Source organism: Cynoglossus semilaevis, chromosome 10 (genome assembly GCF_000523025.1).
Source record: "Cynoglossus semilaevis isolate Cse_v1.0 chromosome 10, Cse_v1.0, whole genome shotgun sequence".
Lineage (NCBI taxonomy): Eukaryota > Metazoa > Chordata > Actinopteri > Pleuronectiformes > Cynoglossidae > Cynoglossus > Cynoglossus semilaevis.
This window is the reverse complement of record NC_024316.1, coordinates 14,979,451-15,004,704: the sequence shown is the minus strand read 5'-3', so window position 1 is coordinate 15,004,704 and position 25,254 is coordinate 14,979,451. Positions and strand designations below refer to the sequence as shown.

Below are 25,254 nucleotides of genomic sequence, written 5' to 3'. Positions count from 1 at the left end.
TAGTAAACATTAAGGTGACACAAGAGAGCGAGTCACTGTTAGCCTACCTAAAACGCGATTTTATCATAACAACTTCTGTTGTATTAAATAATAATTAAAAAGGTCCCTGGAGGAGGGTTAATATGAGTGAATTATATATGTTTTGCTGTGTCACTACGTGGAGTCGACGCCACGCAGCGGTTTAAGCAGGTGTCAAACATTTCTGACATCAAGACTGAAAAAAAGGGAAACGAAGATGGGTTTTCAAATAATATATTGAATAACAGTATATAAAAGTTTAGTTTTAATGGTCGCATTCACAGTTATTTTGCCGTATATATATTTTTTGCGTAATACATCATATTTACCTTTCAAAAGAGAATAATATAAGATACGTATACAATTATCTGTGGTTGTTGGTCTTTAAACGGGAAGTTAATTTTAGGAACCGTTTTTAGATATTGTTGTTGGTCTTTAAATGGGAAGTTAATTTTAGGAACCGTTTTTAAAGGTATTAATATTCTTAAAATGCTCTTATTTTACGGTACAAACAAACATGACAATTATACTGAAGCAAGAAACGGCAACAATATTTACACTAGTATACTTAGATAAATTGGAAAAAGCCAAATAGCCACAAAAATACACAAGCTGCTGTTTGCCTCTATAATCAGTGTTTCAGGCTATTTTTTAAAGGTGTCAAGAATAAGTGGTTCTGCTTCCATCAATCAACGCTCACCTATTGCTCCATTGACTCCTGTTTTACATCTGTTATCCAATCGGCCTAACCTCATTTATTTAAGCCAGATGGAAGCCAAGTGAAGCTGAGCCTCAACAGGGTTAAATATGAGCTAATCAGCTAAAACTTATTAGATGATCGCTGAGAAACAGCTAATACCTGGTGAACTAGCTAATACACTTTTAGTGTGTGTTGGTAAATGGGACATAAACATTGTTACTAGGTGTTGGTAAATGGGACATAAACATTGTATATACATCTTATTTATTTTATAACAGCTGCTTCAGAATTGCTTACTTGTACCTGTAAGAGGATAAGAGAGAATAACGTAAGAATGTAAAAATAACACAGCAGTCAGCAACAAATCTAATTCTTGGTCTGGTTTGAAAACAACAGTTGAACATACTAGGAGACTGATATTTTAATCTTAGTGAACATGATCAAATGTAGAGTAATAGTGTACCTTTTAAAAGTAGTATGTTCAGGAATGTTTAATTCTCATGCTACATACATACCTAGAAAGCCAACAAGAACAATATTGTTTAAAAAATATATAATTGTAAACAAAGCTACAAGAAATCCTGGTAGAGCAATGGGTCATCAAATATGTAAATAAGCAGTGACAAGGAAGATATTTGAAAAAACTCACTCTGATTTATTTCTCAAAACCAGAAAACATTTAGATGAAGAAAGCATTTGAGAAACAAAAACATTTACATTGTAAACAAGCCACCTTGGTTCAACATCACCGGAACTGTAGAGACAACTTGAAAGCAGTTTTGAGATGTTTGCTAAAGAAAGGCACGATCTGGCAAATGCATATTGACAAGGAATGTACAGCAGGGGCCCAAAGTACTCTGACCATTCTGAGGTGTAAAGTGTCCAGTGATACATTCATTACTGTTCAACTCAGCAGGCTGAGAAGGAAAAAACTCTTATCGTACACTCACGAATGTATCAAAAAATATACAGAGCATTGCATGGAGCACAGGGGGCGTAGAGGACAACTAAAATCTAAACGAGGTAGAACGTACCCCCCGAAACTCAAGCATTTTATGCATTATAAATAAATTAGTGATGCTACAAGTTGATACGTCTTGACAGTTACTTTAAATGGCTGATTAAAACAAAACCTAAATGGGGAAAAGCGGACAAAATACTCGATTTGCCCCTTCTCCCCATCACAATAAAGCAGTGGAAAATGAAACAACAAACAAAAGAGATCAAAACCTGAATAAAGTGCAGGCATGAGAATGTCAAGCGTTTAACAGCCTGTAGAGCTCAGCCAACTTATTGACCATGCAGATTTAAAGAGGAATAGATTGGAGATTTTGAAAGAGTGAACCATGATACCCACAAAATAACCACAAATGTCAGTCTAACAGGGCCTTCATAACATAGTTGTGCAGATGAAAGACGACAGCAACAAGTACAATTTAGAGTTAGGCACTTGGCAAAAAAAAGTCTCTGTATCTGCCTTAGGACTCTCCGCAGACAGGACTGCAGAGTCGCTCTGACGAACCCTCAGAAGGAGAGAAAACATTAACCTCTCAGAAAAATGTACAATGTTATAAAAAGTACGGCACACAGTAAGAGAGAAAGTAGTCATTTTTAACACGTGTTTAGCTACACCATCATCAACACTGAAACATCAAGACCTGCCCTGAAATGTTTTCTATTAAAGTCAAAATCCTTCAGTATCAAAGCGAGAATTAATGCAGTTTCAAGTAAGTTATACATTCAAACTTCTGGATCAATAGCAAACAAGTCACAGAGAGTAAAATAAAAAAAAATACCCGCATATATATATATTTATGTAAAATAAAACACAACTACAGTAGTTATATCAAGTTCAACTAAAAAAAAACAAAAAAAAAAAACCACTTGAATCAGACGAAGACTTGTATTGAACCAAGGGAAATGATTAGCTTAGATCTAGAAGCTTTTCTCCGAGTATCGATTGTACCTTATTCCAAATGGTAAGACATTCAAAAATGAGATTCTAGGAAATAACTGGCTGATAGAACCAAATACCTAATTCACCGCAATTTTACCCTCTTCCATGAAATGAGGGAACTGTGATTTTGGCACACTGTCTGAGCTGTTCTTTTCAATTTCTGCCACTGTGGCAGGCAAACCAGAGTGGGAGCCATCCATCTTCATCAGACCTCCAGTAGATCCAATAAGAGGACCACCAGCAGGGCTCCCCGGGAGTGGGATTCCACCACCTTGGATGACGGATATTTCATTAGTCTTCATGGTCAGGCCACCACTGAAGGCAGCTGCATACTGGTTCCACAGAGACGTATCAAAGTTCAGGGGTTGAGCACTTAGTTCTTTCGGTGCCTGCATTATTTCTGGCAACCTCTTGGCTTCGGCGCTCATTGCCATCAGGGCCATTGGATTCTCCAAAGACAGACGCTGGCCACGGCGTGAAGTGTTGTTCCACATGTGAGTGCCAATGTGCACCTGAAAAACAGGATTTTCGGTAAGTTGCTGCTCCTTAAAACGTTTTTCTTTTTCTTTTTTAACTTTAAATAAAACTTGACACTCAAGACAGTGAAAGCTTACTTTTAGATTTCCCTTGGTGGTAAAAGCTCTGCCGCAGATATGACAGGCAAAAGGCTTCTCCCCAGTATGAGTGCGCTCATGAATCTGCAAGGCACTGGCCGATGAGAAATTCTTGCCGCAAGCGTTACACATGTGCTGTTTGGTAGAGCGGCGGGGTGCGGGGGAGACCGCTGAGGGCAGGGCTGTTCCCTGAGGCATATGGGAGTTGAACAAACTATGAGGGCCCAAAGGATTCTCTGAGGGAATCTTCATCTCCAAACTGGACAGACTTGATGGCATCCTCATGTAAGGCGGAGCTGTTGGCACAACGAAGGGATCGATTACACCTCTGAAGTTGGATCATGTGAAAAATATTTGGGTTTCTACAAATGTAGCAAGTACAACTTACCATAATCTCCATTTGAGAATGGCATGCCTGGTTCTTCTTTGATGGCTTTAGGGGTGAAGCTGCTGGATGCTGTGAGGTCAAGAGCTCCACTTGACTCAGTGCCCTCCTGATGGGCACTGAGGTCTAATTTTGGTCCACTGTAGGTAAAGTCATCAGCAGCTGACTCTGGAGACTTGCTGCTACTTGTGTTGTGGTTGTTGCTGTTCAAAGGAGAGGCTGAATGAAAAGACATGGCAGAGTCAGAAATAGCAGGACTGCGGCCATTGTGATACTCCTGCTCTCTAGCAGCCGATGGTGAATCTTTGGATGTTCCTTCACTCTCTGAAGCTGTGCTACTCTGTCGTTTCAGTGCAAGAGCAGATGTGAGGTTCTTCAAGACATCCAGGCTGGAGAATACAGCGGGGGAAGAATGGTTCTGAGGTTGCTCCTCCAAGACGGGTGGGATAGAATCTAAGGTGCTTTTTTGCTTCTGTGGGTTAACCTCTGTCTCGTGATCCTCCATTGTTGCATCAAATCCATTCAAGTCCATGGTTTTCTCCTCTGGCATTGATTGCTCCACTGCCTCTGCTTCAAACTGGTTCTCAGGCACTGGAGTGTTGGGGATCTGCCCACCCATGTGCATGCGAATGTGCTGCTGCAGAACCACTGCGTTTGTGAACTTCTTCTGGCATATGGGACAAGAGTGCTGCATCTTTAGCGGAGTGTTAGCCCTGTGCACTCCATAATGGGCTTTGAGATTGCCCTTGGTGGAGAACGCACGGCCACAGATCTTGCACTTGTACGGCCTCTCACCGGTGTGTGTGCGGTAATGCATTTTCAGTGAACTCTGGCAACTCAGCACCCTGTGGCATATCACGCACTCATTAGGGTCGTTGGTCTTCTTTTCCAGGCCGTCCACCATTTGCTGAAGTTTTGCCGTCCCGGAGCTTTGTTCTCCTGCAAGAACACTGCCATTCATTTGCTGCAAGGCTCCTAGCAGATCTTTAGTATCTTTCTGGCTTTGATCCAACACAGCCTCCTGACCAAACATATTGGAGGACACTGACGGAGAGCTGTCACCTGCTGTTGGGGACGGTCTCTGCAAGTACTGGTCCCCACCAAAGCCTTCAAAGTTGGACTTGAATCCTGACACTGATGACGGCTGGAACCCAGTAGCAGTATGACCAACAACTGGCTTTGTTTCAGTCATGTTTGCCTCTTCCAGGGGTATGGACATGCCAAATGGAATTCCACTGGTGGTTGGAATACTGTCAAGGTGCTCTGGCACAGGATGAGGATTCATGGTAATGTTTGGGTACTTATCTTTATGCCTCTGAAAATGCACCTTTAGGTTCCCTTTGGTTGTGAAGCGGTTTCCACAAATATTACACTTGAAAGGCCTCTCGCCGGTGTGAGAACGCAGGTGAATCTGTAGTGCACTGTCATTGCCAAAGGTCTTTCCACAGTACTTACATTTGTGCTTGTACAGGGACTCGCCATTCTTTGATTCTGGTGGGAGGCTCAACATCTTTGTCTTCAATTTTTTGGAAGATTCCATCCCTTGAATACCATTAAAAGTGCTTGGGAATCCCATGACACTCTCTGACTGAGGAAGCAATGCTGGTAAACGGCTTGCCAGATCTGGAATGCCCTTCAAAATGTCTGATTTAGAATTTACCGAAGCCAGTCCTCCAGGTAGAGAGGTAGAGATAGCAGCGGGCACAGGTAGTTTACCTTGCTTCATGGTCTCCATTGAAAGGCTTTGACTTCCAGTTCTTTTTCCTATTAGAGCAGCTGCTGCAGAAAGCTGTTGAGAGAGATGGGCTCCAAGGGCCTTCAGGGGGTCCATCACTGCCCCGACTGATGCATGGAGACCCTGTGGAGTCATCATAGCAACTTGAATTCTTATCTGCTCCGTGAGCTGGATTTGCTGCAGCTGTTGCTGCTGCAGGCAGACTAACTGCTCCAGGATCATTGGAATGGCCTGTATGGCATCTTGTGGTGAAGACAGGGATGTGTTACTTGAAGAATGTTGGGATACAGCAACCCTTGTGTCTGGCATGGTCTCGAGGGTCACGTTGGAATCTTGCATTTTGGGCGAAAGATGATAAGACATCTCGGGGCTAGCTGGCATATCTGCGTCCTGATGCCCTGTGTCGTCTGCATTCATGCTGGAGTCTTCGTCTACTCTGTCCATATGGTCTGCATTGCCGTTGGACAGGGAATGACCACTGGACTGGCTGTCATCATGGTCACTGGTGAGGCCGTCAGCTTCAGGAGATCCTTGGGAATATTCCTCTGGCACTTCATTGCCGTCCCCTTCCTTCATGATGACCACCTGTTGATTTTTAGTGCAATTCTTCTCATGCTCGATAAATTCTGCCTCATCGAAGAACTCGGCACAGCACTTGTTGCAGACCCTGGTCTCATCCATTCTGAATCGCTTCACTTCATTTCCAGTCTCTTCAGCCTGATGATCTTGATGAATTCCTGAAACGAGAGGAACAGTTTTAAAAACGTATTCTTTACCATTTAAGTACAAGCAGGTGATTATTTTATCTCAGCAAATCTCTATTGGAGTTCATTATGTGGAAAACTAGATTTAGAATTATTATATGTATATCTGTGGTCAAATATAGCTTTTTGGCTGTGTGTATTAATGTAAAAAAGGTACATTACATACAGGTAAAGAAAAAGTACATGAAAAAACTCAACAAAAAATAATTTATTTTCAACACTGCAACATTTCCTTGATGTTCTTTAACTTTTTGAATCATAAACTGGGCTTGTCCGAACACTGGATTATTTTTTTATATATTGACAACTCAGGTTATTATTGCGTTACCCTTTAAGATTTTTTTTTACATTTATTTACTTAAATTAAACATTAAAAAGTAACACTTCCCCTCTAAGATCACTTCGCTGTGCTTCTATTTGTCTGTTGACTACTGAGCCACAAGGGGGCAATCACTAACCTCCTACCTCAAACAGAACAATGTCCAGAAAGACAAAGAGCTGCGGGGCATTAAATTACTCCTCTCTGAAACGACCACCCTTCACCCCCCGCCACCACCAATTGCTAATATATCAGATCCGTTTCCAGCTCTGTGTGTGGTAGAATGCTCACTACGCTGGGAGTCCAAAAAATAATGTCTATTAATTACAGCTGTGACCAGGATAGAAGGTTCCAGAAGATATGCAAAAGTTTAAAGTTTACCACACAAACACAGGCTGACCAGAGCCAAGGGGCGGGGGCACAGACGGGGACCACCAAGTCTTTTCACAGCCTTTGAAGACCTGATAAGTGCTCAATGTGTGCATTTGTGTGTCTCCTAACAATTTCACAACTGGGTGTATTCTTAAATGCAAATGTGCCACATGAAGGGGGTAGACCACCTGTTTGCATTCACCCAGACAAACTTGTTAATTGCTCACTGGGAGGCATTTAATCAGTTTCAGAGGAAACTGGAAAAACAAAATACAGAAACCTGTCGCATCACATTGTACTCCTCAAGGGGGCGTTATTCATGACAGAAAAACTAGAGATTATAAACGTGCATTCGTTTATTTGCACCATAATGTAAATAAAAATATATCGTGTTGGTTTTAATATGAAAAAAAAAATGCGCCAGATTACCACTTGACGGCGCCTGACCCACATCAGATCACCTATAGTGGGGTACATGACACGAGGTCAAACTACATGAATGGCAATCATTTCTTAAAGTTTCAATACTTCAGTACAACCTGATTGATACTCGTGATTGAATGGTTTCTGGTACGTTTGCGTTCCACTGTAAATGTTGTGGAGATATTTCTTCTAGAGCAAAAAACTTGCATATGGCAACACCAAAAAAAGAAGAAAAAAAAGCACCCCCACCCAGGCTCCACAAAAAGGCCACGGCTCCATCCCCCACCTCCACATATGTACGAAAGGAAACAGTCATGCATTAAACTGGGGGATTTATTGCCTTCAGGTCAGCTTACACCAGAGTCACATTTCATAGTTTTTTTTTTACGCACCTTTGTCCAAAAACCTCAACTGTGACGCAAACAAATCAAACCATCACTGCAACAGCAATATCAAAATACACCGAGTAATGGTGCGTTCATATAAATGAGAGAAAACGAGACATGAAACTGAAACATGAAATTAAAAAAAAGAGCCAAATACAGGACAGATATCCCAAATATTGCAAAAATAAATTTAGGTACGTGATTATATAGAGGTTTCGAGAAATAAATAGTTATGCTGAAATATTTCAATGAATAGAAAGGTTAGGATTTGGTCCGAACAATTCGTCTGTTACATGGCAACATATTGTGTCCATTTTAAAGCGCTGTGTTTGGAAATACAAAATAAATAAACAGAAACAAGCGCGTCTTCAAAGAATGTAAAAGTTCAACAGATTAACCAACTTTAAAGTGAGTCTCGACTCGGGAAAAAATGGTTCATATGGCGTTAAATCACGATGTACAGATTTTTACCCAAACCACTAATAAAACATTTTCTCGCCGGTCGACCACGGTGAAGCACCTGTGTCGTGTTTAACATTAATAAACAGACGCGTCGTTTCCAGACTTCGCTCGGTTGGAAATCACACGTGAAAGCAACAGGTCAAAGTGCCGGAACAAAGATGTTAAAGTCCGGACTCCAAACTTTTTTTTTTTTGGTAAAATGTCACCGCTTGGAAACATGGGAAGCACGCCGCGGTCCGTGCGGCGGCGTTTCTATCGCTCTCCTGTGCGTAAACTTACCATTTTCAAGCGAACCGGGTTCGTCCGAGTTGATGTGCTGCGGCTTGGCTTGCTTGCGCCTCGACATGGTGCAACCATCAGGGGCAAAGAGTCACAAACAAATTTTCCTCCCCTTCTTCAACAAATTCTTGTGCATGGAAAATTAGGCCATGGAGCAGAAATGCGCATGTCAACGCAATTATTATTATCAATAATGCATTGCGATTTATCACGGTCCCCTGACAGCTGATTGGCTCCAGTCCAAGTGCTCACACATTATTCAAATGTGCGCCCTATTGATGAGTGCGGCGCTGTGGCAGGAGGGGGCGGGATGAGCTCTGCGAGTGGATGGAGAGCAGGGTGGAGGCAGGCTTACTTCACCCCCGGCTCATCGCTCTTTTCCTCCTCCACGGAACAAGAAGGAGAAGAAAAGAAAAAAAAACAAAAAAAAAACTTCTTTATCCTCACCATCTTAGACAAAAGTGCTGCAGGAACTGGAACCATTTAATCAGATGTCACTCATTCACGATTATAATTATTTATTGATTATTTATATTATAATAATCATATTTGGAATTTAGAATTGAATAATCACCAACAACAATCAACCACTGTTAGAACAGACTGTACAACAAGAAAGACAATAAAACATAACAGTGTTATCAATTAAAAAAATGTTTTTTTTTCTGAGTTTTGAAGATGTCCACCCTCTGTATTTAGTCAAGGAAAAAAAATAGCTGCAAGTATTTATTGTATAGAATATAATAGAGGAGCAACCACAACAACACACGTGCAAAAGTAGCCTGTGAACCAAGGGTATCAAAGTCCTGGCTCGTGGGCAGCTACTTGTCAGCCATGTCCCCACATTCGGCCGGTGACTAGATGTTAATAATAATTGAATTACATTTTATTTTTTATCATTTATTTTCAATTGGTTCATATGATAATTTATTAAATGCTTTAGTTTGCCATTTAAGAATGTGGAGAAATATTTGTACTTAGAGTTGTAGTAATATACATTTTTTAAATATATGAATCACAAACAAAGTGAAAGGATATTTTTCCACACAGTATACTGAAGTCTGTTCATACACAGAAGCTTTTGGATCATTGTTAGTGCAATTTTAAAACTAAATTAAAGCTAACTTTATTATTTCTGGACATATTTTAATACATCAATGGACCAGTTCATCTAACTAGTTTATTTCCTGAAGACTTGTTTCACCTTCTTCATTTTTCTCTGCACTTTAATCTGTTTTTTTATTATATTTAAAATCCTTTTAGATATTATATTAAAAAAGTTTTTGGAAGGTTTTGGATCTTATTTGTTTCTCATTACTTGAAATGCTTTGATAAACTGTGTTTATCTAAAAAGAATCACGTTTCTTATTTCATTTTATTAACTCTGCTTTTGAATAGGACAAATATTAAAACTTTCTGCGATATATGTGTTTTGATGAATCCCAGATCTGAAATCCACCTAGTCTGTGTTTTTACTTTTTATTCCAACAATAAGTTCATCGAGAATGGACTGGAGGTCTCAAATATAAAGTTTAGAAAGATTTATCGTCAGCTTTTTTTTGATTCAAATGCATTCTGTCCAAAACTCAAACAGAACAATATTTGTCACCAAATGTTTTTTGTTGTTTTGTTTTTTAAGAAACCCATAACTATTTTCATATGATCAAATTTGACCTGCTTTAAAAAAAAGTTTTAAAAAATGTTGATCTTAGTCTTTAAGCCACAACAGGACACTGCACCATTCTGACCAAAGCATCGCAATATGGCCGACGTTACTGGCCGCTAAGTGCTGCGACGTTATATAATCTCACAGCTGATAAGTGTGAAACAAAGACGAGCCCATGCATTCAGACAAACAAATGCCTTTTTACTGGGCTGGGCCGAAGGTGGAAAGAAGAGGGGAGTCGTGTCTAGACGCTTTATGGCCCCAATAAGAAACTATGCTCGAATACAATGTTTCTCCGCCATTCAATCTAAACAAGTCAAAGTCTGAGCAGTCGTTAAACTGCAGTGGTGGGAATCAAAAGACACTGGGGAGGTTGGACTCATCTGTGAAATATATAAAAACAATGAGTAGGAAATACCTGAATACACATTCACTCTGGTCTTTGTTTAGGACTTGAACTTCATAGTGTTTTATCACATCATGAAATTAGAAAAATATAGATGACACTTTGGACAAAAAGAGTAAGTAAAAAGATGAATTATGAAAGTGATTTATTTCAAATAATCATGATTAATTGAGATCAGAAAAAACATATACCTGGATATTATTGGATATAAATGGAAACAGACAAATGGTGAGTGAATGAGAACAGCAGGTTGATATGACTTAAAAAGTCTGAATGGAATCGAATCAAACCTAACCTAACTTAACCTGAGCTAACCTAACCTAACCTAACCTAAACTAACCTAACCTAACCTAACTTAACCTAACCTAATCTAATCTAAATAGAATCAAATCAAATCAAATGTAACCTAGACTAATCGAATCGATTCCCCCTGGTACTGACACCGCGGTGCATTTTCCAAACCTCACCCACTGTACTGACTCCGTGCTGATGGGTCATGTCTTCTCCTCAGAGAGGACAAACAATAGCCCCCCTGAAGAGAACGTGTTAGAACGAGCACAGAGCCCAACGCCGCGGTGCGGTGCGGTGCTGCGTCCTTGCTCAGGTCATATATCTGACAATAGTCTCTTCACAGAGGTGGGACATGAAAGGACTCATAACTGTCCAACGAGGCAGCTCGAAGACAACCTTGGCTGGGTTATTATTCGCCCAGAACATTCTACCTTTTTCTATATGCTGACCTCTCTTTTATTCCCACTGGGGTCGACCGGAGTGAATGCTGGGAGACGAGGAGAGGTTGACTTTAACAGATGTGTCATTTGCTGCGCTTTACGATGACCTTGCAGTGGACAAACAATAACGGCCCCACACTTGTTGAGGAATTGTGAATTGAACATGTGTTTTTTTTAGGACTCAGTAAAAGATGAAAGGCACGGGACAACCCGGGAAACAGTTCCACCTCGGTGTGATAACGGGTGCCGCTGCTCAAACAAACTGAGTTTGGAATTTTTTAAGTGTAGCGCAGAATGAACGGCCTCTGTGAGGCAGGGTTTTATGTATTTACAGCTCACCTCCAAGATAGACCTGGACGACATGAAGACAACACCACATTATCCTGCTGCTACATGACAACGTTCGACATGACGTCTGTAATTATTTGATAAGCTGTAGGCCAATGGGGTAAAACCAGTATATTCAAACAGCAGCCCGTGGGCCACATGTGGCACTGATGCAACCCCAAGAGCGGCCCAGTGTCACATGACAAACATGGAAGAAAAACTGAAAGGATCACAGTTGGCGAGTATGCAAAACTCCTACAGTAGAACAGACCATGAATGCAACACTCTCTGTACCCTAGCAACACGCAATCCACCATACATTACTTGTGTATGCAAGTGTTAGCAATAAACTACACAGCAGCTGTAGGTGAATGTTGTAAAACTAGACGATCCAAATGGTGGCTCTTGGCCCACATCGGGCCCAAAGAAAACCTAAGAGTGGCCCAGATCCATTTGAGAATTGGGGAGATTTCAGTGAGTATTTCAAAATTCTCTGTACCTTAGCAACAGGGAAATTTCAGCGAGTATTTCGAAAGTCTCTGTACCTTAGCAACATGCAACCCACAATGCACCACTTGTGTCTCAAAAGATATTTTGTTTTATTGCTTTGTGAAGCTAAAAACAAACAGTGACAAATGAAAACGGTTCATCTGACATTTGTTGGTTTTTCATGTAGACCCCACCCCCCCACACACACACACCCTGTTTTCTCACAGTATCAGCTGTGCCAATACGGACGATCGATGCACCTTCTTCTTCAGCCAGGAGAAGATTATTCAGTTATTTTCTCTGCCATAGTTTGTTTTCGTCGATTGCACAATCATCTAAACATGTCATTATCTGAGTACAGCAGCTCACAGCCATTACTATAGTGTCAGTCTGTTTTCATCATTGATTGGCCGCCGGCCTTTTTAAATGTCCGTCTTTTCATGAACACATGTATTTAGCCCTTTGTTTGCGAACATCGGCCCAGAATAAAGAGCAGGGCACCGAGGTGAAAGCGATTGGCTGTTGGTCCGCGGCACCAACATTGTCTTTCGCCAATTGATTGTTACTCTTTGAAAAGAATTACACATGTGAGTCATATTGTTGGACAAACGTGCCTCCTGTTGACCCGGCGACATCGACGTAGGCACACAGTCACAGTGCACTGTGTACATACTGTATATTATAAACAGCAGTGTTACGAGCATGTTCCCCAGAAGAATACCTTTACTTGTCCTGTAGGGGAGATTGTACTTGTCGGAAAATTTAAAAATAGATATAAAGTTGAAATATACATACACACAAATATTAAAAATTAAACACATATAATTATCCAGTGAATGAATGTTGTATCTACCATAGAGTATTTGGATTGTGTTTTTCAAACATGCAGTTTTACAGCTGTGGAATGGTCAACACGTACAAGTATCCAGAAAAATATATATTCACATATATAACTGAGCATTTGTGTATTACAGTGATTGCCATATAACTTAATTAGTCTGATCACTTCAGTGTATTTACTGAAAATCATTTGTCTTCATTCATCTGTGTGACATTTAACTACTTCTTTGCTCTTATCTTTCTTCAATTCCTGCAGTTATATGTATCAGTGTTCAGTTAAACTGGACCAGGTTTCACACTGAGAAAGTAAACTGAAACTAGAAGATTATTATATTTCATTATATTTTTGCAGGATTTTTCCCAGAAGAAAATGACATTAGCGCTCTGCGAGCACTGAAGCTGAATTTGCATGTTAAGAGAAGGCTGTGAATAGCTGTGGCACCTGGGTGAAACAGGAAGTATAAATGACTGTCTTTAAACTAGATCTGTGACCTGGGAGATAACAAGATGACTGCTTATTTGTCTCTCACCATTGACTGCCGGGACTCGGGGGTGGGGGGTTGGGGCTCAAAGGAAATTACGGGCCACAGCATTCCACAAACAACTTTGGCTCTGGTGATGATTTTTACCTTTTGGAAAATGTGGGAAAAAAATCCTACTTATGATGGACAGGAATTCTGAGCTAATTGCTAATTTTGCACCTTTGTAATTTTTATTTCTTCACACAAAGACATGAGAAAATAAAGACCAGAGTGGGTTTTTAAGGGTCTTTGTTTATGGTGATGGTAACAGTGTAATATTCTCCTGGACCCTGTGTGTGTGTGTGTGTGTGTGTGTGTGTGTGTGTGTGTGTGTTTCTGCTGCATGACTGGGCGGGTGAGGGGAGAGATCAGTGGCCCACACATGGCTGTAATTTAATGGAGAATTGCCCAGTGGTTCCTGTGCAGAGGTAAACACAGCAATAGTCAGGCTTTTGTTATAACATGGCTGCGACAACTGCCTCCATCAATAAACAATAGAGTGGGGGGAATCAAGAGACCCCCGCTGTGATGACTTCTCACTCTCACTAACACTCAGCCACTATGATAATGTAACATAACAGCATTATAACAAGCTTTACAAATGTTAACGTACAGGGAGAGAAAACTTGTTTTCTTCAACTCCTGTCAAGATTTTTTTTTCCAAATCCAAACTCAGAGCAGAATTGATTGTGGGATTTTTTTTTTTTTTTCTTTTTTAGTTTTGCAGGAGAAAAGGTCAAACTTGAAGAATTTGAGACACAATAAACAAAGAGATAGGGAGAGCTTAGCAGAAACCATCAAGCTGTGAGTCAACAGGGGGGCCAATCCTTCAAATCTGAGATTCAATCTGGGCCGGGGTCATAAACATTTACAGGGTGGGAAGAACTGAGCAGAAAGGCTTCAGGACGTCGGCCCTCTCTCCCACTTATAATTACCTTATGAGAATGCATTCAGGAGCACAGTGGCAGCTTGTGCTACCATGATTTACATGTCTTTGGTAAAAAGTGGGCGAGAGTTACAGCTAATAATTTCAGGTGAAAGGAGAAAGTCTCCGAATGTGTCGGGAGTTATTTAATATATTTATTGGGGCTGACGCTTTAACACGTTCATTTAAATTAATTGATCCAGGACAAAAACATGTTTAAAAATAACGGCATTTAACGGCACCTTTCTGTAGCACACTGGCAGCTTGTGTTATAATGATTAACACCTCGGTTCTGGTTAAAGCGCAAAGAGTTCGATGATATAACCAAGAGCTAATAATTTAAAACGAAAGTATAATTATATGTAAATGAATATCTTCATTCATCAACACTGATGCACACTCCTTCCAGCCCTGTAGATGGCAGTAAAGTTCATTTAAAAGCCAGAAGAAGACAAGATGCGACTCCAGTGCACCAAAAAAGTTTAGCAAACGATATAGCATTACCTGACCTGTTGGCTGAATTAATTAAAAAAAAAAAAAAACTTTTGTGAGCTAACTGTGCAACAAAGAGTTTCTTTATCACTGAAGTGCCCTAGGCTAGTGGCATCATCTCAATACAAAACGTATCGTTGTTAGCATGGCCACCAGTAGCAGCTAACATTAGCGTTAAATTGAAAAATGTGCTTCTCGTGTCAAATATTAACACTGTTAAAAATGTATTTAATTATTTAATAAAAATTGCGCCCCCTACTGGCCTTTATGTAAATCCCATCTACAGAATAAACAGCCATGAGGAGGCACTGTGGGTGTACACATTTTCAACTGCGCTAACCTCGTTGGTGTTACACTGCGGCAGAACATGTGCTACGCTCATTCACATTGATGGATTAAGGTGAGTGGAAAAGTGCCCCCAGATGGTGAAGTGACTGCAGCAAAAAATATGACGCGATGAAACATTGATGACTGTAACACGCCTGCGTTAACATGATCCATGCTGACACCAGTCGACAGGAGCACGGAAACACGGAAACACGGAAACAAAAAGAGTCACATCAGAGTGAAGCCGATGATTTAAACGATTAAATTTAGTTTATAAACAAAAGTTCACGCAACTGACACTGATATTTGTTATTGCGTTATTAAAGGGTCAGTCCAGCGTCAGCAGCGCCCTCACGCCAGTGCCTCCGGAGTTCAAGGAAACAACAGCTGGAAAAAAACTTGAATACAAATGAAATGCTCAACCTAAAGCCCTTGACAGTGAATGTGGCCGTTCTTCTGGGACTCAGAGACCATAAAGACACCTGGTGGGTTTTCAGCCTCTTCAATGTACGTTTTACAGCAGCCATTGACAGAGACAGCTGCAGCCCTCTGAGGTATTGACTGCCTTCTGTGAGGCCTGAAAGAAACCCTTAATCCCCCGAGCCTCTGCCTACTGTACTTAACCCAGTATTGTTCCACTGACGTTTCCTGTCAGACCAGCCAAATATTATAGAGATTTTTCAACCGTTCGCCGAAGGAAATCAATGTGATTGAACCTGTGTGTTTAATATAATCCAAGGTACAGCGCTTTCCTTTTCTTATGAAAGTAAAAAAAAAAAAAAAAAGTCAATGAAGAGACGTGTTTATGTTATGGCTTCTTTTCAGCCGAGTCTGAAGAAGCAGAGCTGTAATTATGGGCTGCATTGTGCCAAGACATGGATAAGAGTGTATTATGGTTGTTATGGCAACCAGAGAAATGCCAAACAATGGTCAGATGGGGAGGCCTTGGGGAGGCCCAGTGGTCGGGCTAACACCCCCAGCACACCCACGTCCGCCGCCTCCCACACTCGCACTTATAGGATGTTCTGCCGATTATTTTCTGTCCTGCTTTTCTCTTTCAAAAGTGACGGGCCGAGAGAAGGAGAAGGAAATTAGGAATTCTGACAACATCTGCCCCGGACTGGGGCTGTGGTGGTTTGGTTGATGGAGAGGGCGAGAGGGGGAGAGAGGAAGGGAGGAAGTGAAGGACCTGTTGAAGTGATTCAACTATGAAAAGTGTGTGACAAAAAGTCCCGTGTCTCTGCAGGGATTGACAGGGTGGATATAATCACGATGCCTTTAATTCACTCACTGGATTTATGAGTGAGTTCAGAGGAACCAAAAAAATGTGAGCTGAGGTTCTTGTTGTCCAGTATGATTTTACAAATACTGTTTTATTGTATTCAAAAGTAAAAAAAAACAAAATCAACAACTCAGAATCACTAAATTCTCACAATGTACATAAGAAAAAAAAAATCTTTTTTCTGTTCTCCACAGCATCCTGCCTGACTGGAGGACAATACCTTGTCTGCAGGATTCCATGACTGTAAATCACAAACCAGACAAAAGGAAAGAAACTCTTTTATAGTGTCTTTGTCCTGAGACGGTCACTCTGAGCTGGACTGAAGTCACCTGCCTGTGGGTGAAGCTGGGTGATGGAGGGCGTTGCATGATAATGGAAGAAAACATCCACAGCTTAGTCTCCCTCCCCCCCCGACCCCCTCACCCCAAACTACAAAATCTGCACAAAAAACTGCCTCATTAAATTCCAAAATGACCTCCACATACAGTAGATCTAGACACAGACAGACTGTAATACAACGGACATTACAGTCATATATATATATATATATGTACTGTATATATATGTATGTATATAGTTAATAGAGCTATCAACATCAACGCAGTAATCATCAAATATTTAATGTGTACTGATGCATACACAGAATGTGGCACACTACATATCCCATAATTCCTTTTTATTCCTCTAATACAAAGTGGATAGAGTGGTTCATCAAGCCTAAAATATCCCAGCATGCCTTTCTGTATTTGGATTGGTCACAATCAGTCTGTTCCAGCTGTGAACGGGAAAAAAATGTTTTTTTTAAAACTATCAATTAATCATGACTAATCGTGAATTCATTGCACTCTCGATTAATCATGATTAATCACAATCAATCCACAGCTATAATCAGGGAAACATTTTTAAATGTTCATTATTTTATATGTTAAGCATTACATTTTGGGGTTTTTGTCATGTTTTATTGTTATTCAAATGCAACCATTTCAGCTCCGTACTGATCAATAACAGATTTATCAATAGTCACAGAGAGGAAACAAAACCTGGGATTTCACCGTAACCTTTGATGCATTCACGAGTTTAAAAAAAAAAAGAAAAAAAAGAAAGGGAGGAGAAAAGAAAAGACTTCTGTCTGAGGATATCACCCCCCCTGCCCCCCCCACATCCATATTGATTAAACAAATTGCGGACAAATCATTTTACAAATGCCCAGTGGGGGGCTTTAGTGTTGGGTGGAAATACCCCATTCAGCCTGTGTCCTCCCCCGCGGGGCTGAAGCCACGACTCTTGGCTCGTTTAAGCGTGCTGACAGTCTCTGATCCTCTGGCCATCTGCAGGGTGGGCCGGCCGCTGGGAGGGGGCAGGGGGAGCGGGGTGGCGTTGAGCAACTTCCGGAGATTTTACAATAAAAAAAATTAAAAAAAAACTTCTCAGGGTGAAAGATCCTCCTCTGACTTCCTGTCACGTCTGTTGGGTTAGAAATCACGTCGGTTAAACTGTGACGTCAGAGGACGTCATCAGACCAACGGCCGTAAACATTCACATTAACGTTCAAAAACTTAAGGACAACTTCAAATAATAACAAGCAGATGAGGCTCGGTGACTCACTGCTGAATTTCAGGTATCCACAGACACCCCCCCCCCCCCCCCCCCCCCCCCCACCCCCCCCCTGTGCACAGCATAGACAGCTCCCAGGAGCGTGTGGACACATGTGCCAGGGAAGATTTTTTTTTCTTTTTTTGTAACAGGGGTGTGTTTGCATGTGTGAGCACATGTGAAGGAGCAGAAAATAAACAGGGATTTTTAAAAACTGCCTCGTCATCAAACCTTTAAAATGACGCAGCGTGGGGTTTTTTTTTTAAAAAAAACTTTATGCTAACCGTCCTGACCGTTAAAACTTCATAAATGTTTTGCTATTGTTAGCTGGTTGTGTGTTTGTGTGTGTGTTTCTGAAAAACTGTACTTGGGGGGACATTTTTTTTAATAGTATTGTTCTTAGGGACATGTTGTCCTTGTGGGGACACTTTCTAGGGTCCTAAATGAATATGAGAGTCTATTTAAGGTCAAGATGAGGCCCGGATGAAATACTTCAGAAAAACACAGAAAACTTTTTCGAGTTTTCGAAGGTAAAGTTGTCGTTTTTTTGGAACCTTTTTTTTTTATAAAAAGCTTTGTTGTGGGGACCAAGTGTCCTCAGGAGGACAGACACCTTTTCGGTCCCTAATAAAACATAGAACATTTTGACGGTGGAGTAAGCGTTGGAATTAGGGTCAGGGATTAAGATTAGGCATACACGCGTCCCGGTTAAGGGAAGGTTCAGGGGTGAGAGGCTGCATCTGATGAAAACCACTGTGTGTGTGTGTGTGTGTGGTCTGATGAAAACTACTGCGTGTGTGTGTGTGTGTGTGTTTGGGGGTTGGGTGGTGGTGGTGGTGGTGGTCCCTTCCCTTTTTTATAACCTCAAACACATGGTCAGCTCCTATTATTTTAACTGCTTCCAGTGACTTCAGATCTCGCTCGACCTCCGAATGCAATCAGGAGGAGGAACAGCCGCATTAAAACCACGACAGCTAAGGTTACCGTGTTTACGGAGGGTTGAATGTCATTACAGCTACAAATGTTAGCTAATGACTAATCAGTGTCTCCTTTGTGTATCGGGTAGTAAAGACCGGCGAGAAAGAAAACTGATCCGTCAGTGAAATTATTAACCTGCCTTCTTAAAACGCTGGTGTACGAGCGACAGATGGGATAAAACGTAAATCATTTGAAAGGTTTGTGTTTTTTTTTTTCTAAAGGTGTTTTTAGCAAATATTTTGATTAATATGTCAAACATAAAGACCATTTATTTTTTAGACTTTTTCCAATTACGTAGGTTCACTCCCAAAATGAGGGTCGGGGCCCATAGGAGGTACAAAGCTATATTTGTATCACTGGGGACGTGCACTAATTTGGAATTTTATTCCCTTTGTTCAATGAGGATGAGCTGTTCTGTATGAATGACAGTGTTTTAATCTAGGGTTCAGTGGAGTTAGTTCTATCTGCAAATAGAGGGCGCCGCAGAAATTTAGATTTTTTTAATGTAACCCTCAAGATCTCTTCCACTTTAGGACATGAGCGGACGTCTGTCCACTCAGAGGACAGCGTAGCTGTGATGGCTGGTCTCAGAGGGACAAGCTGAGGAGGACAACAAACAGGTAATGCTTACAACAGCTGTCTGAATATTCCTGCGTGAATAACATTTTCTCCCCTGGTGAGTGAAGGGTGAGGAGGTGCAGGGTGTGGGGGAGGTGGGGGGGGTTTCACCAGTATGACAGGAGGGGCGCTGTTTTCACAACATGTTTTCAGCTACAACCACAGTATATTGAAATGCTAACGTTCATCCAGCCCTGATTCTGCTTCATACAGACCAGACCCACGTCCGAGCTCCAGAAACCTAACCCAGCAGGCAGAACACAGACCAGACCCACGTCCGATCTCCAGAAACCTAACCCAGCAGGCAGAAAGCAGCCGTATGAGTGATGTGAGCAGAGCGAGTTATAGTGACCCTGGGACACACAACTCCTCCGCTCCCCAAACACACAAATTCCACTGATCTGCACTCATCTGTAATCCCCGCCGACTGTCACGCCGTGCATGGCTAACTTTGATGAAATGTTTTTAAAGGCTGGAAGAAAAAAAAAAAAACAAACAAAAACATAAGGCTTTTTTAATGTTTTTAACATCTGATTATAACAAGTAAAAACTCAACTGGCTTGATATACAGGGAAAATAAATAAAAAAAAGTTGGACAGAATATAAGGGGCGGGGGCCGTCAGAGGGCAGTCGTGGACTTGCCAACCGCAGGAGATCTGAGGTTTGATTCTGTCTAGTTTATGATCACAGGTTCGGTTACAGTATAAAACTCTGTCCAATCACTGTGCAGCTACACGACTGTGGCGACCCCTGATGGAGGGGCAAGTCAAAAGAGATTTGTCCTTTGTTTTTTTTCTAATATCATCCAAATAATTTCACATGGTGTGAATTTGGCTCTAAATAAAAGAAAAGGTCTTTTTTTTCTGTAAAAAAAAAAAATATTAGTACGCCGCTATCATTATATATAGCCATCATGTACATAAACAGGCCAGGAACACAGTCAGGCTTTACATATATTTACATATATTGTCATAATATATATATATAAATATATTAAGAAATATATAAATATATTAAATATTTAATAAGAAGTGATACATTTTTAAGAATAAAAGTAAATACTAAAAAAAATATGTAAAGTTGACATTCTATGTGAGATAAAGTGATGGATTTTTCAGAGTAAAGATATAATATAATAAGATAAAAAAATATCTAATTTAGTCATTTTCCCTTTTGATCTCTGAAACGACTGCTCTGGTGATCTCTGGTGACAGTGGGCAGAGGGTGTCTCTCTGTATCCACTCCTTCCACCTAGTCGGAAGCCACTGAGGCTTTGTCCTGCACACAATGAGATAAATATACTACCTCACTCTTGGCTGCAGATTTTTCTCATAAAAAAACCCTTTGATAGTTTAGCCATCTGGCTGGAGCCAAAAAAAAGTCCTCATAAAAGAGGCCCAAATAAGGTCAAGGGTCACTCCCTCCCTAGGTCAGGGGCCCTGGAAGGTTGTTATAGTGGACTTTACTAAAGTTGTCAGCTCAGATCCCCTTGACAAATTAAAGCACATTCTTCTCTTTTTAACAAGTATTCCATTACAGTCAGACTTCTCCGAGGGAAAAGTTGATCGTCCTCTGTTTCTCTGTGGGCTGGAGAGATAGAATCTGGTTGCAAAAATATGGAATATGAACCCACTCTGGTGGAGTGGAGTGGGTTATATGTTCGGTTATATGTTAACCGTTTCACCATACACACGTACAGGTAAATACATATGCATATATCTTCACTCATACAATAATTTCTGCAGTGCAGAATCAATGAAGTTCAACCTCAGACATATACATGAACGGCATCAGTAAAGTTCAACCTCAGACATATACATGAACATATATGTATAAATATATTTATTTGTATGTATGTATGTATGTATGTATGCATGTAGTGTGGGATAAATAAAGTTCAATCCTAAACCTCAAGCATATACATGAATATATGTATAAATATATTTGTTTGTATGTATGTATGTATGCACACATGCACATATTTATATATGCATATATACATCACATATGTTTGAGAAAATGTCTATATATTTATTCATGTATGATATATATGTATATATACATACATAAATAAATATATACACATATAATATATGTAACTTATAACAAAGTTATAACGTATGTATGCTTATATATATGTATATACATATACAAATACACAGACACATACACGCATATTTTCCTAAATGTAGGTTGCGTAACTCTGTGAGTGTCGCCCCCTAGGTGACATTTTGACCTCCCCCTCCTCAGTGGAAAGCCATTATCAATACAAAGATGAGTAAACAGCCTTTACTCAACACATTGTACATTAAAGGTGCAATGACAGCCTGTCATTAACCCTGACCTGTCTGTGTCTCCGTCCAAACGTCCAGAGGATGAAAGGCTCGGCCAGGACTTATCACACAGACACATTCAGTTAGCTGCCGTCTGTGTGTCAGCGCACATAATCTGCCTGCTAACACAATACAGACTCTGTGGAGGTACGCTAGCCGGGCACAGATGACAGGTTCTCAGGGTGATGTCAAAATGTTGATTATGGAGGTGGGATTGTTGCATTTAAAGACTTTTCCCAAATCTCTCAGTCATGTTGGGAATATAGTCCTTGACTATAAATGATCGTAAACCTGACCTGGATTCTACAGCGATATCCCAATCGTACATTGTTAGATTTAGCATTGCTACGCTAGCTGCTACCTTTTGACGTTCACACTTCAGAATGTGTTTGGTTCCAGCCCACATGCTTTCAAAAACCCATATAAACCAGTCAAAAAGCCTGGGCGTGTGACAGCCCCTATGTGGCTCCTGGATGCACTGGAAAAGGAAAAAAAAAAAAAAAAAGCAAACAGTTTTCCATCACACAGCTGCTCAGTGGGAAACTTGTCCTGCACTCATTGTCCTCGTCTTTAAAGGAGCCCTAAGACTGTGCTCCATGCTCCAGTCACTTCCTAAGAAAAGGTGCGGCTGGATGATACATGGGCAGAAGTGTCCAGTTTCAGGGGAAATGGTGAGAGAATTAGTGAGAGACGATGAGCTCCATTAAACACCACTGAAGGAGTGGACCACGCCGGTCTGTCCAGAGCCATCAATACTGCAGGAGACACAGGTCGGAAATGGGTGCTGAGGCAACACAGAGGGAGGCCTCGGTGTGGGAAAATAACCTGAGCTGATGAAGTCCACCTTTAACACGGGAGAAAAATGACGTATCACTGAAACCACGGCACTAAAGCAGGGCCTAATAGATCGTGGTTTTTACAAACTGATATGATATTCGTGTACTTGGTCATACAAGGTACCGTCACCAATACTTCTTTAGGTTTGGTTCAATAAATATGTAATTAAGCGGATGGCCATGTCACATGGGTTACACAGCTCTGTGGGTGATAGGGTGATGTGCTGTGTGTGTTTGTGAACTCACTCAGTCATTTACTGTTTTATTTTCTTCAAAATAAAATTTTGTTTTTTTAAAATCTTTCTCTATAAAATGTCCTAAAATAGACACGATCATCAGATTGGACAGTGAATCAATGAGACAGGATAGAATTATTATGATCAATAATAATAATAATAATAATAATAATAATAATAATAATAATAATAATAATAATAATAATAATAATAATAATAATAATAATAATAATAATAATAATAATAATAATAATAATAATAATAATAATAATAATAATAATAATAATAATAATAATAATAATAATAATAATAATAATAATAATAATAATAATAATAATAACACGATCAGCTAGACAGAAAGTGAGCAGAGCTTTACACCAGTATCACATAGTTCACTCCTTTTATATCTAGTGCCTTTACGGTGCTATTATTCATAGTAAGAAAAATATATTTTTTACACCTACATCACCTATCACACGGGTACTTCTATATATATATATATATATATACATATATATATTTTAATTGAAAGGCTCGGAAAAAAAGTGATGTATTAATGTGATGCTATTGTCCTCAGGACAGTCTTTGGTCTCAGAACTTTCTGGACACCTGTTGAACTATTTCCGACGCCCCCGTCACTTTTTCCTGGGCGGTGGTCGGAGGTATCGTGCCCTCAGCGGCCGTAACGCAGCCAACATTCCATGTGTTGAACGGTGAAGTTCTCCTCTTCTGGACAGGAATGCACCGCGCTGGAATCATTGGCCAGTTAGTTAAAAGAGATTCAGATGGTTTGGGATCTCTCTGCCTCCCCCTCTCCCTCCACCACCCCTCCTCCCATGGGGGCAGGGTGAGGAGGACAACTTGTAGGGGGATGGGTGTGTTTGACTAGTTAAAGCTGATTTTTTTTTTTTTTTTTTGGAAGGGGGTAGAGAGCATTTCATAAAAAGGCTAAACAGGTTTTTTTTGTCTCCGTTTTTTATCCTCAGATCTTCTGTGCTGTGGACAAGAAGATACTGAACTTTCAACTGGAATTCCACACAGATTCCTCAAACCAACTTCCTGAAACGGAGTAATTTGCACTTTAGACATGGATGCTGGATTATGGTGGCATTTTAAGGGTCACATGACCTTCCTGGATCACGTTATGACCCGGCGTCTTGTCACCTCTTGTTGCTACGACTAAGTGGCTGCTGGGAGGTCGTGGTGGTCGGTGGGGCCAGTGGGATGGTGGAACTGGTGGGACGAGTGATTGCAGGGGGCTGTGGCTTATCTGACCCTGTTTATGAATGTTCACTCACACACTTATCCACACAAACAGCCAAGGAGAGGGTCCAATTCATCAAAATAAATAATTGTTAGGTTACAGAATGGTGGTCGTTTAGAAATGCTACGCTTGCTAATAAATAAATGTCTTAAAAAACAAAACAAAAACGATGTAATTCCCAGCTGGGGATCAATAATATATATATATGTATCTTTATAGCTAATATAAAAAAAAAAGAAATAAAAAATAAAGATTTCTTGTGCTTTAATACTAAGCTTATAAAATTATGATTCCTGTTTTGCAGCAGAAATACTAAATCTCCAAATCTGCACACAGATTAAAAGATTTTGATTTATTGATAAATAAAGTCTCCCATATGATTGGAGTTTAAAAAATGCTCTAATAGAAAATAAAATAAAAAATCCTTCTTTTAAGCAGAAACGCTAGCTCTAATACAAAATAAAATATATTTTTTTAAAAATCCTTCTTTTCAGCAGAAACGCTTCTTCTCGACTAAAGATATCTGGTTCCTTCCAAAATTTCTTTCAGGTTTAGAAAAAGAAATAAAAATAATTTGGAACTAGAACAAAACCTGTTACAAATCTTCAATGATGACTTTAAGTTAAAAACGAACTCTAATTTCAACTCTACGTTCAGGTTTGGAAATCCTGAAGACCTGGTCGTCGCACATCTCATCAACCTCATCCCAGTCCTGATCCTAATCCCACAGATTGAAATTAATATTTAAAAAATCACATTTTCTGAGTCTTTCTGAGTCTTTCTGAGTGTGAGGTAGGTGGTCCGAGGTTAGAGACGTTCCTTCATTGTCATCCACCGGGCTGCGCTCTTTCCTGAGCTGCCACCTTTACTTTATGACTCATTGTGTGTTTTACACACTGTATCTGTCATTTCCAACTCTGCAGTGTCACGCTCCTGTGATTTTGTCACCTCCCTATAAACTTTCTTACATTTGCCA

At 40.3% G+C, this 25,254-nt stretch overlaps 1 protein-coding gene across 1 annotated transcript; it reads right to left on the bottom strand.

Annotated features, from left to right (window-relative positions):
- Positions 1-1,346: 1,346 nt before the first annotated feature.
- On the bottom strand, positions 1,347-8,677 carry sall4 (spalt-like transcription factor 4). Its single transcript, XM_008319044.3, has 4 exons — positions 8,415-8,677; positions 3,678-6,146; positions 3,290-3,585; positions 1,347-3,187 (listed from the first exon to the last, which is right to left on the bottom strand). The coding sequence occupies exons 1-4, from the start codon at positions 8,479-8,481 to the stop codon at positions 2,753-2,755; spliced, it is 3,267 nt and encodes a 1,088-aa protein (XP_008317266.1). The 5' UTR covers positions 8,482-8,677; the 3' UTR covers positions 1,347-2,752.
- Between the last annotated feature and the right edge of the window lie 16,577 nt (positions 8,678-25,254).

What these genes read in the sequence shown, in the direction of transcription:
- sall4 (XM_008319044.3), bottom strand. Translation starts at nt 8,481, where the DNA reads ATGTCGAGGCGCAAGCAAGCCAAGCCGCAGCACATCAACTCGGACGAA. An exon ending in ACCCGGTTCGCTTGAAAATG is followed by an intron (nt 6,147 to 8,414) that starts GTAAGTTTACGC and finishes CTCTCGTTTCAG; the next exon opens with GAATTCATCAAGATCATCAG. An exon ending in ATTCTCAAATGGAGATTATG is followed by an intron (nt 3,586 to 3,677) that starts GTAAGTTGTACT and finishes TTGTGCCAACAG; the next exon opens with CTCCGCCTTACATGAGGATG.